We start from the raw sequence: 14,061 nt of genomic DNA on the forward strand, positions 1-14,061 counted from the left end.
GAAAAAACCTGTTGGTACGGTAGGTAGCGTCAAATGAGACAACATCGCCAGAGATTGAATAATTCTTCCGACAAATAGGGTCAGCCCATAATAAACGTGTCAAACGATCATCGGAATCCACATCATAATCAAAGAAAAAAGCTGGACAAAATTCCTTTTTTTCAAAAACTTGTTAATCGTCATCTGAGCATCGGAACCAGCAATGTAAGCCAGCATATCACGACGATAATTTTTATAGTCAACAACTGATGCGCCCACTTGATCGTAACTTCCGACAATCTCCTTGAATATACGATGACACCTAACTGGCCCTATACTAGCTTTCTGACAATCCATTACGAACTTCTTGTGCCAACTGTTCAACTTCCTACTTGAACTCATAAATTGCTTGTCTTTACCTAAAACAAACTCATGAGTATGGCCTTCTTCAAAATGAATGTACCTATATAAACCAGATTTCATATCAACAGAAACAGTGAGATATGATGGTCAACCAAAACGGAATGAAGGGACACTCACTACTACACAAAATGCATTTTAGCCCGTGACTTATTAGCCCGGACTATGATTATCGGGGATGAATTGTTGTAATAGACACAATCGAATAAGGCTGTTTTATAGGTGCATCCTATCTACCCGGATATGTTTGTTGACATCCGGGCTAAAAACATAGGTACCACCTTTTTCTAATCAACTTACCAGCCCGGGCGTGTTATTTTTTAATATATCCGGGCTCTTAAGTCTTCCTAAAATCCCCCGCCAAACAGCCCCTGTTTGAATATGTTTCTAAAAAATTTTTATAAAACCCAAAAATGGGCGCAATTTTTTTTCTCGCTTAGCGCCTTTTCTTCCTTCGTCTTCCTCCTTTATATTCAACACCCATTCTCATCACCGACGGCTTTTGAGGTTTGTTCTCCCCGGAAACCTGATTCTCCGTCCACCAGCAGTCCCTCCGTGACCTAATTCTCCATCCACAAGCAGTCCCTCAACGACCTAATTCGCCATCCTCCTGTAACTACGCTTCCTCCCAATTAGGTTTTCTGTGCTCGAAGTTGCTGAATTTTCCAGATCTGCAAGGATATGGATCTGTTGAAGGTTTTCGATCAAACAGGTAAAAAAGTTAGTTGTTTAGGGAACTTATAGGTATGGTGACTTTGATCGATTATATTGTGTGTTTTCTTCTTAATCGTGCTTTATCTGCCTTCGAATTTCAGAGTTCGAAGCAGTTATCTGCTCCTTTGCTACAATTTTACTTCATCAAGAACTCCGTCATTAACATGGTCCGGGAGACGAAACACAGTAAGTTTCCGGTTGTAACTTACCTTTATGTATCTCCAACTTGTGTTTGCGGATTTTACAATTGGTCATCCCATTTCGTTCCTCTCGCTCAGGGATGATTTCAGCAATATTGTATGAGTGCTAGTGGCTACAGATTGCCATCTCAGGTATATGGAAAAGGATGAAATTCGACGCCATGATCCTTTTCAAGCTTTTGAGGAAATCTGCTCACTAGAAGAGAGAAAAAAGGTTTGATGGCCCTCTCAATTCGACCTCTAATAAGAGCTTGCTAATCCAATTAATAGCAATCCAATTGACAGTTGATCTGAAGCCAGATTTGCCAAGTATGTAATCTGCTGGCAAAATGGGTACCACCACTTATTTAATTTGAGGTACCTAATAATTTTTGTTTGGTGTAATTTCTTGTAGGGGAAGCTGAAAGAATAAAGAGGTGCAAAGGTAGGGTTTTGCTTTGCAAGATGAACCTGAAGTTCATAGAGTTTGGTTGTCGTTTGATGATGCTCCGGGGTTAGCAATGGCTCGAGCTTTTGGAGATTTTTGTTTGAAAGAATATGGGGTTATATCTGTACCTGAATTTGCACATAGGACACTCACAGAGAAAGACCAATTCATTGTTCTTGCTTCAGATGGGGTAAGCTTCTCTGTCCACTTATATTTTTCTCTTTGACTGCCTTGACTGTTTTTCATCCAATCATCTATAAAAGGGACCTTTTTTCTTAAGATGGATAAAAAGGTCATTGATGGTAAAATTGTAGTGTTGAAATAGATCCTCTTGCTTGCCCACTTGGAGTTGAATGTTGATTATTATTCAAAGGAAGTTTTTGTTTCCTGAAAAATTTCTTAATACTGACCAACGTTGAATTATATCCTATAATTGCTTAATGAACTAGGAGAAGTTGCACATGTAAGTGGCATGCATGGTATTGTTTGCTTATGTTGAAGTCTGAAATCTTGATCTGCTTATAATTTACTGAGTAAATAGTTGTCTTTGTAGAGTTTTCCCACTAATTAAAGAGAAATAATATTCCCCAATTGCCCTTACTAAAGCAGTTCGGATCTACGATAGCAACAAATGCGGTACAATATATAGCAATCAATAAACTAAGGACATCTGTTAAACAATTATGTAAATGAAATTAAAATTACATCACAAATAAGAAAAGAATAGTAATATGGATGAAGTTTCCTCTGAAACTAAACCTTAGACTGCGAAAAACTTGTAACTGAACATTGCTACCCAAATCATGAACATAGAATGTTAAATTGTGAACATTGCTACCCAAAAAAGGTTTGATGGCCCTCTCTTTTCACCCTCTAGTAATAGATTGCTAACATATTTTCTCACTTGAGTAGAATATTGGCATTCTTCTGCATTTAGCTACTACTGAGACTGGCCTGAACTTCTTAATATGTGCAGGTGGACTTCATACATCTTGGTGGTATCTTTTCCATGAGAATAAACCCTCAAGGACCACATTAGTAAAGACCATAGAGATCCTTAGGCGCTATTGCCTTAATTATCACCCAGTGCAATTTCAAGTCGTTAGTGACCAGACTCTGAACTTTGCAAACATGTAAGCTGTCCTTGAATCTATGCATATACTAAAATCTTCTAATTCACTATATGAATATTTGCCTCAGCTTTAAAGTATGATTATATGATTCCGGTCTATGAACTGTCTATATTATAATGTGTTCCTTTCATAGGATATGTACTAGGGTTATCTTCAGTTCAAAAACTGTTACAAAATGGTGCTTCTTTGCACAATTTTGTAATGTATAGTGACACTCCTATAGACTATAGTTGCATAAAGATTTTCATGCTTGGAGATTCTGGCCTAGTGTACTTATCGGGTTAGCTTTTTTAGTGACCCTTGATCCTGCTTTGCCTGTTCAAACAAATGAAATACCAGGTTTCAAAATCCACTAGTTAGTGAATTGCTTAAAGTAAATGGAATTTTGGGTAATTCTCTTACCAGCTTACTTTTTAATCCTAAGTACATTCAACATTACGTCCTTAAACAAATTTGGGCATGTGAATTATGAGGACCCCCACTTCAATGTTGGCTTGCATGTTTTCACTATTCATGGAAACCATGATGATCCTGCTGGGGTGGTATGAACTGTATTAGAATCCACTAATTGTAGTATTTTTTATCGTTTGTAATTGTATCAATTCTTTGTTGGTTAATTCTTTTCTTCTTATGGTTTTCTGACTTCAAAATTTTGATCTCTGCTGGGATGTATTCGTCTACCAATTAAAAATCATTGTGCCTGAGCAGTTATCCTAGCTTGTTTTTGTTCAAATTATCTTGCTCCTAATTATCAAAATGTATGTTTTTCACCCTTTCACAAACTTATGTACGACATGTTGTTCAGTGGATGCAGCCTGAGGCTCAAGAGGAGCAAGAACTTTTAGATTGATTTAATATTTTGGTTCTTCATCAGAATAGGTGCTTCTTTCATGTTTCTTATTTGTTCTTTCATCTTTCTTTGATAAATGTAGAAAAATAGTGATGTGTGTTTTAATAACTTATAATTTCTGTGTACCTGTGATCCAGGGTAAAATCAAATCCCAAAAATGCAATAAGCGAGCACTTTTTACCCCGTTTTCTGGATTTTGTTGTTTGGGGGCATGAACATGAATGCATAGTTGACCCCCAGGTGCAAATTTATGCTTGTGTTCTTTATAATAATTCCAATGTGTCTTTCACCTTTACTAATGGCGAGTAAAAAATTTCAGGAAGCTACTGGAATGGGCTTTCACATCACTCAACCTGGTTCATCTGTTGCCACTTCTCTTATTGAGGGAGAGTCAAAAGCAAAGCATGTTCTTTTGTTGGAAATCAAGGTTTTTTAAAAAACTCCCTTGATTTTTTTTATACTGAAACCATTTTTTGTTATTAATTATTCTATTTATAATATATAGGGAAACCAGTATCGCCCAACCAAGGTACCTTTGAAATCAGTGACGCCGTTTGAATATGCAGAGGTAAATGCACAATGTATTTTCATTTACTTTCTTGAGGAATCAAACTCCAGTACTAACTAAGTTCATTTTCTAGTTTGTGCTGAAGGACGAGAGTGATATTGATCCTAATGATCAGAATTCCATTATTGAGCACTTGGATAGAGCTGTAAGTTCCTTTTACTTATCTCGGTTTGCCTATAGAACTTGGTAATCTATTACTTAGGTAAAATAATCTTGGTGATTGTCAGCTACTGCATTTAATAATATAGCTTATAACACTTTTTCCTTAGGTAGCAAGTCTTATTGAAAAATCTAGCAAAAAGGCTGCCAACCGTGAAGAGTTGAAGTTGACATTGGTTCGACTTAAGGTTTGTGTTTTGCTTATGTGTGGTAGGATTTGGAAATGGTTTGTGTCCTTAAAGAACTCTCATAAGGGTAATATTGTTTTCCCAAACATATCTGCAATTTCTGTATATATCTTGATATATTCATTTTCTGACTTTCCTTCTCTACTTCCTGGGGAAGTATTGGGATGTGAAAGACTTACAGTTTATATGTTTGGTAGCTGTTAGTCTTGCATAATGTATTTTTAATTTGAAGTATTAGTATTCTGCTATGAATTCTACTACCCCCTCTTTAGTCATGTTGCTGTCATTTGGACTCTTGATTTGCTAATTCTCACATTTTTGAAATGAACAGGTAGATTACTCAGGGTTTATGACAAAAACCCTCCGCAATTTGGGCAGAAGTATATGTGTAAGGTATTATGATCATTCCATACTCCAGCTAAATTTTTACATCCTCAATTTTACAGTTATGCATGATGGTTCTTAGATTGTGTAGGTTGAAAATCCCCAAGTCATTCTGATATTCACCAAGGCTCCAAAGAAGGGTGGATCTGAAGGTAAATGGATAAGATAACACCTAACTCGTATTTACTCTTTTGTTGTTTGGTACAAAATGAATTTGTTAAAAATATAATTCTGTTTGGTGAATCAAATAATAGAAATACCCACTTTGCTTAAAAAAGAAGAGTAAATTGAACAAATGTAAAAATAATCCTTCTTATTAGTCTACTTTATTTTCACAAGTGGGTGACTTGTGAAAAAATTGTATTAAATTATTTAGCATTTTGCCTGCAGGAAAAATTGATGAATCAGAGAAGCTCTGGCCAGAAGAACTTAATCAACAGAATATCGAGGCATTAGTAGCTGAGAGTAATCTGGTATTTCTGCATTTAATTTAATGGTCATTTCTTGGTGTTTTTCATATATTCTTCTTGTTAGACTATGCATGAAAGCAGTTCTATGTTATGTAGTAATACTGTGACAATCTCAATTATGAATCTCATGCTTAGAAGTGAAAAACTGATGCTTGAACTATTCATCCTTAACTTTTTGTGCCATTGCATTTATAGTGAAATCTCAGAATTCCTGTTTTAAGTTCTGATTCTGTAATCATTGTATTAACTTTTGTAGAAAATGGAGATTCTCCCAGTCAATGATTTGGACATTTCCTTACAAAACTTTGTCAACAAGGATGATAAAATGGCTTTCCATTCGTGTGTGCAATACAATCTTGTTGAAACACGTGTAAGTATCATACTTCCAGGTTTAAAATTGTCTTATGCACACTTTATTGGAGTGATGTGCATATATTCTTGTACCTATAAATACAAGAATTTTGATGAAAAACTTTTAGATTGCTTTTCTGCATTTTGAGGTGATTACAACTAGTATTTTGCATTATTATCTGTAGAAAAAATTGCATGTGACCCAGATGAGGTGATGTTTGAGGAAGAAGATTTGATAGTCAATGTTGCTGAGTGCTTAGAGGTAAGATTTCAAGCATGTGAGTATTTTAATCAGTTGAAAATCAATATGTAAGACATAACACATAAGTTAATGTTTCTTATATATCTTTTATCAGGAGCGAATTAAGGAAAGAGAAAATATCCCATTGATACAACGTTCTCAATGACAATCAATTCGGCGTTGACAGTTCTGATAAATTTGGAACTATGGAACAATGTTGAAGTTCATTTACAGGAAGACAATCAATCAGTTAGGACTATAAGTTAACAATTATATTGTTTGTTAGATCTTAAAATGTTGATGTATGATATTTGGATTATTATTATAAATTTCAGATCCTCTTACTTTTGTGTGCTGTAAAGTGTTGAATTTTTAGATTATTGATGTGTGCTATAAAGTGTTAAAATTTTAGATTATTAATTTTGATGTATACAGGTAAGTGAATTAGTATATTGGGAGAAAATCTGTTTTTTTGGATCTGAGTATACAGCCCGGATATTGAATAAAAGATGACTGGGCTTAAAAGCCTCTCTTATCCGTGCACTATATTAACTATAGAGCCCGGGCGTGTGTGAAAGGGGCTCCGGGCTCTTAACCTTTTATCCCATAGACCTGGAGCCCGGACGGTTTTTGGCTATATCCGGGCTCTTTGTCCTTATACGCCCGGGCTAAAAAGCCGTTTTTCTAGTAGTGTGCTGAGTAGCTAGTTAGTGTGGTTTTGTTGATTTGGTATCACATGGTTGAATTGTGATGCTTCGGAATTGGATTTGGCAATGTTTTTCGTTACAGATTCATTTAATGCTTCTATCGGTTTGTTTTTGTAATTAATCTATATCGAAATATTAAAGTCGAGGTTTGCTCCATCCTATGTCAACCATTCGTTGATTTACATCAATAATGTATTTAAAAAAATTATTAATACCTATTATTTAGTGTTACATCAACAATATATTTAAAACACAATTTAAAAAATCACTTAGAATAAATAATTTTAACCATAAATATAGGCCACTGAATCATTATTTGTTTGATTTGGTTTATAAAAAAATTAAAAAATTAATTTTGTATCTAATTAATTATCTTGATAAGCTAAATTTTACTTAAATTAATAATCTATGTATTTTATTTATTTGTTAGAATTAATTAATATGACTCATACTAAAGTGTTAATAATTCCAATATCAATTTTTATATCGACATCAATATCTATATCTAATTTCTAAAGCTTAGGATGGCACCGCCATTCGTCAACTATTTATGGGTGCCACATTACAATGCACTAAAAAATGTTAACAAAGTTGTTAGTAAAGCACATTACATAAATAACTAAAAACAATTTATTATTACTATTTTTAGGTGAGAAATATCTTCCTACTTTATTTTTATTTTTTAATAATTTGATTTCTGATCTGATTTTTCCTTAGTATTCCTCCTAATTTATTTTATATTTTGTTAATAATTTAATTTGTCATTTGATTCTTCCTTGGTATTCTAAATATTTTTAATAAAGTTAATGGATCATAAAGCTATTTTTTTCTTCCATATTCACCACTAAAGACCAGACAATTAATATATATATCTAATTATAAGACCAATGATGACACCTATTTATGGGTGCCACGTCACAGTATATAAAAAATATTAATAAAAATATATATCTAATTTTCAAAGGTGATGATGACACTTATTTATTGATGACACATCACCATATGTTAATAAAATATTATTAAAAATCTATATCTAATTTTTAAAGCCAATGATGACACCGCCATTTGATACCTATTTTAATTCAGGTTTTGAACACTTAGTTTTTAAATTCATTTATTAAATACTTAGTATTTTGAATTCAGTATTTTAACACTTAGTTTTGATTAATGAAAACTAAGTGATTAAACTAAGTTATTGATTGAGTATGTAAACAAGACCAAACTAAAAAACTTAGATTATCAATTAAACAATGCAAGCAAATATGATTCATATCTTCATAAATAAACAATCTGAAATCTGATAATGAACAACTATATTTGGTTTTATACATATCCTACATACTAGCGACAATGCATATGTCAATATTTGAAGAAGTATAAGCCAATTAGAGTTCAAAGCATAAAAGCTAAGAGACATTTGTGATGATACAATACTACCAAAAAACAAATCATTCTATAAATTGAAATTCTAACCCAAACACACTCGAATTTATATATCCGTGGCAAAATATTTGCAGAATTTATGAAAATCAAACCACATATATGAAAAACACAAACCTGTAAATGATTTGATATCTACAGACCCTTCACCTTCAATCCTCCCTTTGTCGATCGTCTCCCAAACCATCTGTCTCCACATCCAAACCCTCCACCTTCTCTTTGTATAATTTATCTATTAAACAAGTGAATTTTAGAGTTGAATCCAATGAATAAGATATGAAGAAATTATGTTATTGGATAGTTTCTGAAATCTAAGAGAAAATTTAAGAATTATAAGCCAATTAGAGACAGTGACATTTGAACACTTAGTTTTTAAATTCAGTTATAAGAGGTAAGATTATATTCATTATTTAAACACTTAGTTATTTAAATTCAGTTTTTAAACACTTAGTTTTTAAATTCAGTTATTAAACACTTAGTATTTTGAATTCATTATTTTAACACTTATTTTTTATTAATAAAAACTAAGTGACTTAACTAAGTTATTAATTGAGTATTTAAACAAGAGCAAACTGAAAAGCTTAGATTATCAATTAAACAGTGCAAGCAAATAGGATTTATATCTTCACAAATAAACAATCTGAAATCTGATAATGAACATCTATGTTTGGTTTTATACCTTTCCTACATACTAGCGACAATGCATATGTCAATATTTGAAAAAGTGTAAGCCAGTTAGAGTTCAAAGATAAAATCTAAGAGAAATTTGTGAAGATACAACACTACCAAATAACAAATCATAGATGAAACTAAAATTCAAACCCAAAAACACTCAGAATTTATATATCCCTGACATAATATTTGCAAGATTTATGAAAATCAAACCAAAGACAGGAAAAACACAAACCTGTAAACGATTTGATATCTACAGACCCTTCACCTTCGATCCTCCCTTTGTCGATCATCTCCCAAACCATTTGTCTCCATATCCAGACCCTCCACCTTCTCTTTGTAAAATTTATCTATTAAACAATTGAATTTTAGAGTTCAATCCAATGAATAAGATATGAATCAATTATGTTATTTTGATAGTTTCTGAAAGCCAAGAGAAATTTTAAGAATTATAAGCCAATTAGAGACAGTGATATTTGCAGAATTTATTGCAATCAAATCAAATACAAGAAAAACACAAACCAGCTGTGTAGTGAGGAGTGATGAGTACCGATGTTCTCAAACCATCATTTTCCACACCCAGACCCTCCACCATCGATCCTCCCTTTGTCGATCGTTTCTCAAACCATTTGTCTCCACACCCAGACCTCCACCTTCTCTCGCCCTTCCCCTCACCGTCAATTTCTCAACCACGTCGTTTTCTTCGCGACCTCCTCGGCGGCTAATGATTCAGCCCCACCCACCTACCTCTTCGGATTCAGAGACACTCTCACAACTGTGGTTCACTGGAAATCGAGGTCAGATTTCAAGGGTTTGCCTCCGATCTTGACCGCACTTGAGGTGTTGGACGGTGAGCTTTCGATTTCTAAACAGAGGAGGAAGAAATCAGATAGAGAGGAGTGTGTAGTGAGGAGTGAGTGAGTACCGGCGTTAGGGTTTCACGGTAGTACTGGAAATGCAAAACACATTCGAAGGCTTTATTAGTAAGAGCACGATCGGAGGCAAACGTGGACTGCATTATGGGCTTTATTCCGGATCAGAGTTTGATATCAGATGGCTTCAATATATTGATTCATGATGAGATCCTCTATAATAAAAGAACGTTAGTTGACGAACATCAATCTATGCTTTTTAGATTTATAGAGGAGCAAAATTCTGTGTATTCTCAGATCATGGATGCGGTGCATGCAAAAGAAGGAGGTGTGTTCTTTTTGTACGGATATGGTGGAACTGGAAAAACATTTATATGAAGATCTCTTTCAGCTGCCCTGCGTTCAAAAGGTGAAGTTGTGATTAATGTTGCTTCAAGTGGAATTGCCGCACTTTTAATTCCTAGTGGTAGGACTGCACATTCCATATTTAAGATACCAGTAGATATACATGAGGATTCAACATGTCATATAAAACTATATACACATCTTACTGAATTGATATCTAGGGCCTCGCTTATAATATGGGATGAAGCTCCAATGACAAACAGGTTTGCTTTCGAAGCACTTGATAACATTAAGAGACATAGTGCGTTCATCAAATCAGAATAGCTCGCAGTTACCGTTTGGTGGTAAAGTTGTGGTATTTGGTGGAGATTTCAGACAAATTTTACCTGTTATAGCTGGAGGAAGTAGGCAAGATATTGTTTTAGCAACGATTAGTTCTTCATCTCTCTGGAATCATTGCAAAGTTCTAAAACTGACAAGGAATATGCGAGTAGAACGTGGCTGCACGGAATCACAAATTTATGAATCAAAAGAATTTTCAGAATGGATCTTAACAGTTGGTGATGGAGTTGAAGGTGGTCAAAATGATGGTGAGGTAATCATAGAATTTCCTCCAGGAGTACTTATAACCGAAGTGAGTGAACCAATTCCATCAATTGTTGCAGCTTTGTATCCCTCTCTCATTGACATTCAATATCTAGCTGATTACTTCCAAGAAATGGCAATTCTTGCCCCAACACATGAGATTGTCGAGATGGTCAATGATTACATGTTGTCTCAACTACTAGGAGAAAAAAGAATCTATCTTAGCACAGACAGTATTTGCAGGTCTGATGATAACTATGATAGTGATGCTACAATGTATTCAAGTGAGTATCTCAACAATATACGATTATCTGGGTTCCTAATCATGTCTTGAAACTGAAGATAGGTGTTCCTGTGATGCTTCTCAGAAATATTGATCAGTCCTCGGGCCTATGTAATGGTACGAGACTGATAATTACTCGACTTGGAACACACGTTATCCATGCTGACATAATCTCAGGAAGTAAAGTAGGTCATCGAGTGTACATTCCTCGCACTATACTTGCACCGTCCGATACTCGATTTCCCTTCAGGTTTCAGAGAAGACAATTTCCGTTGATCGTGTGTTTTGCTATGACCATAAATAAAAGTCAAGGTCAATCATTGTATCGAGTCGGTTTGTTCCTACCTCAGCCTGTTTTTTCACATGGACAATTTTATGTTGCCTTATCATGAGTTACGAGCAAAGAGGGTTTGAAAGTTCTTATATGTGACAAAAACGGTCAACCTCAAACTACAATATTGAATGTTGTATACAAAGAGGTTTTTCAAAACTTGAACTAATATAATTATACTAGAGATCCTGGATTGGAATCCCCCAAACGTAGCCGTTTACGGTGAACTGGTCAACAAATCTCGCGTTCTTGTGTCACTTTTTATAAATTTGTTTTATATCTTATAGAATTAATATCGTTTAGATTTATGTAACGACGATAACTATGTTTTAAATTTAAACTCCAGTTTAGATTTATGTAACGATAATAACTATGTTTTAAATTTAAACTCTCGTGCATGGAACGGGTCTTAAACTAGTCTAATTACTAAAGTCGAGGTTTGCTCCATCATTTGTCAACCATCCGTTGGTCCACATCAACAATGTATTTAAAAAATCATTAACACCTATTATTTAGTATCACATCAACAATATATTTAAAACACAATTTAAAAATCACTTAGAATAACTAATTTTCACCATAAATATAGGACCATAGAATCATTATTTGTTTGATTTGGTTTATTGAAAAATAAAAAAAAATTAATTTTGTATCTAATTAATTATCTTGATAAGCTAAATTTTACTTAAATTAATAATATATGTATTTTATTTATTTGTTAGAATTAATTAGTATGACCCATACTAAAGTGTTAATAATTCCGATATTAATGTTTATATTAACATCAATATCTATATCTAATTTCTAAAGCTTAGGATGGCACCAACATTAGGCAACTATTTATGGGTGCCACATTACAATACACTAAAAAATGTTAACAAAAATTGTTAGTAAAGCACATTACTCAAATAACTAAAAACAATTTATTATTACTATTTTTAGGTGAGAATTATCTTCCTACTTTATTTTTATTTTTTAATAATTTAAGTTCTGATATGATTCTTCCTTAGTACTCCTCTTAATTTATTTTATATTTTGTTAATAATTTGATTTGTCATTTGATTCCTCCTTGGTATTCTAAATATTTTAATAAAGTAATGGATCACAGAGCTATTTTCTTTCTTCCATATTCACCACTAAAGACCAGACAATTAATATATATATCTAATTATAAGACCAATGATGGCACCTATTTATTGGTGCCACATCACAGTATATTAAAAAATATTAATAAAAATCTATATTTAATTTTCAAAGGTGATGATGACACCTATTTATTGGTGCCACATCACAATATGTTAATAAAATATTATTAAAAATCTATATCTAATTTTTAAAGTCAAGGATGACACTGCCATTTGATACCTATTTATTGGTGTGACAATGTATGAAAGATTATTGATAAAATTTATTAGTAAAAACATAGTAATTAAATATTTAAAAACCTTTGTTATTATTATATTTGATTATTTTTTGTGAAAAATGTCCTAGTTTTTTTTCTATTATATTATTAACTTTATATGTGATATGATTCTTCCTTAGTACTTTTCGTAATTCTTTTCTATTTTTTTGGAGAAATATCCTCCTAACTTTTAAATTTATTAGTACTCTTTCTATTATATTATTAACTTTATATGTTATTTTCTATTTGAATTTGGATTTAGTTTTTAATACATACATCAAATATCACAATTTTATCATAGAATATAATTATTATCCCCGTAGAAGACCCGGGAATTAGATTAGTTACTTTTTTTTTTTTCTAGATTTGGCAAATGTTTTTCTGTTACAGATTCAGGAAAATATGATTATAAGATTACTGATTTTTTTTGTCAAGCACTGATTTTGTTAGTTTTACGGTTTTAATCAATAATATTTTGATTTTTGTTAGTTTTACTGATTTTGTTCTTGCTTTAGTATTATGATTTTGGACTTGGATTTGAACTTTTCCTAATTATTGAACTTTTTTTTCTTTTCTTCCTTTAGTATTATGATTTCAGACTTGGATCTGTTTTTTAGCTTCCTATAGATACTAAACTTTTTCTTAGATTATAAGTGAACCTTCCCCTAAATGATTAAGTATTTTCGGAAGTTTTTCAACAGAATCCAAAAATCAAAGCCATGATACCACAATACTTATTGCATAGACTCGTAGATAAGATAAAAGAATATTATGTATGATTTATTCCAGTTTGTACAGATAATTAAGGAAGCAATTACTGTTATTTTCTATGTTAGTTTTATAATATATTATAGATAAGAGATTTTAGGTAGATACATTATGACTAAGATAAAGTTAATCTTTAAATATTAAAATAAAATTATAATATTGAGATACATATTATAAGGGTGAGAGCTCCTAGTCTATAATAATATAGTTATTATTTATTTAATTTAAAATATAGTAGAAGATTAAATTTGTATTAACATGAATTTTTGTGCTCTATGTCCAACGATCCAATAAAAATTGAGTCCAATAAAATGGATGTTCAAATAATAGGGTACAGTAAATAATTGATAACATTTATATAGTCATTTGTTATTTATGGCATATTCTATGTTTAACTAGAGGTTTATGTCCGTACTTCGCACGAGCTATACTTTAAATTCTAGTGTAATTTAAGTGTTTTGTGTAGTATATATTTTTCTTTGTATCATTAGTTGATCTAAGTGATTTGAATATTATATTTTATTATTATTTATTCGAAATTAATATTATTACGGATATATTCAAATTTGTAA

The 14,061-nt window shown here is 32.4% G+C and overlaps 1 protein-coding gene and 1 pseudogene across 1 annotated transcript; both read left to right on the forward strand.

Annotated features, from left to right (window-relative positions):
* Positions 1 to 564: 564 nt before the first annotated feature.
* LOC141250737 (uncharacterized) lies at positions 565 to 6,250 on the forward strand. Its single transcript, XM_073670070.1, is given in 26 exon segments — positions 565 to 587; positions 840 to 954; positions 1,069 to 1,119; positions 1,215 to 1,299; positions 1,584 to 1,622; positions 1,758 to 1,930; positions 2,021 to 2,042; positions 2,190 to 2,203; positions 2,314 to 2,425; positions 2,505 to 2,587; positions 2,653 to 2,845; positions 3,007 to 3,153; positions 3,279 to 3,415; positions 3,748 to 3,752; positions 3,861 to 3,963; positions 4,043 to 4,150; positions 4,229 to 4,291; positions 4,365 to 4,436; positions 4,561 to 4,638; positions 4,970 to 4,991; positions 4,994 to 5,031; positions 5,114 to 5,174; positions 5,413 to 5,495; positions 5,749 to 5,866; positions 6,029 to 6,105; positions 6,200 to 6,250. Coding segments are annotated over 26 exon segments (2,073 nt in total).
* A 3,825-nt stretch (positions 6,251 to 10,075) lies between these two features.
* Positions 10,076 to 11,488, forward strand: LOC141250738 (ATP-dependent DNA helicase PIF1-like; annotated as a pseudogene).
* Positions 11,489 to 14,061: the final 2,573 nt, after the last annotated feature.

This window comes from Phyllobates terribilis, unplaced genomic scaffold, assembly GCF_046119375.1.
Source record: "Phyllobates terribilis strain yellow unplaced genomic scaffold, ASM4611937v1 Scaffold_6070__1_contigs__length_47016, whole genome shotgun sequence".
NCBI classification, from domain to species: Eukaryota; Metazoa; Chordata; class Amphibia; order Anura; family Dendrobatidae; genus Phyllobates; species Phyllobates terribilis.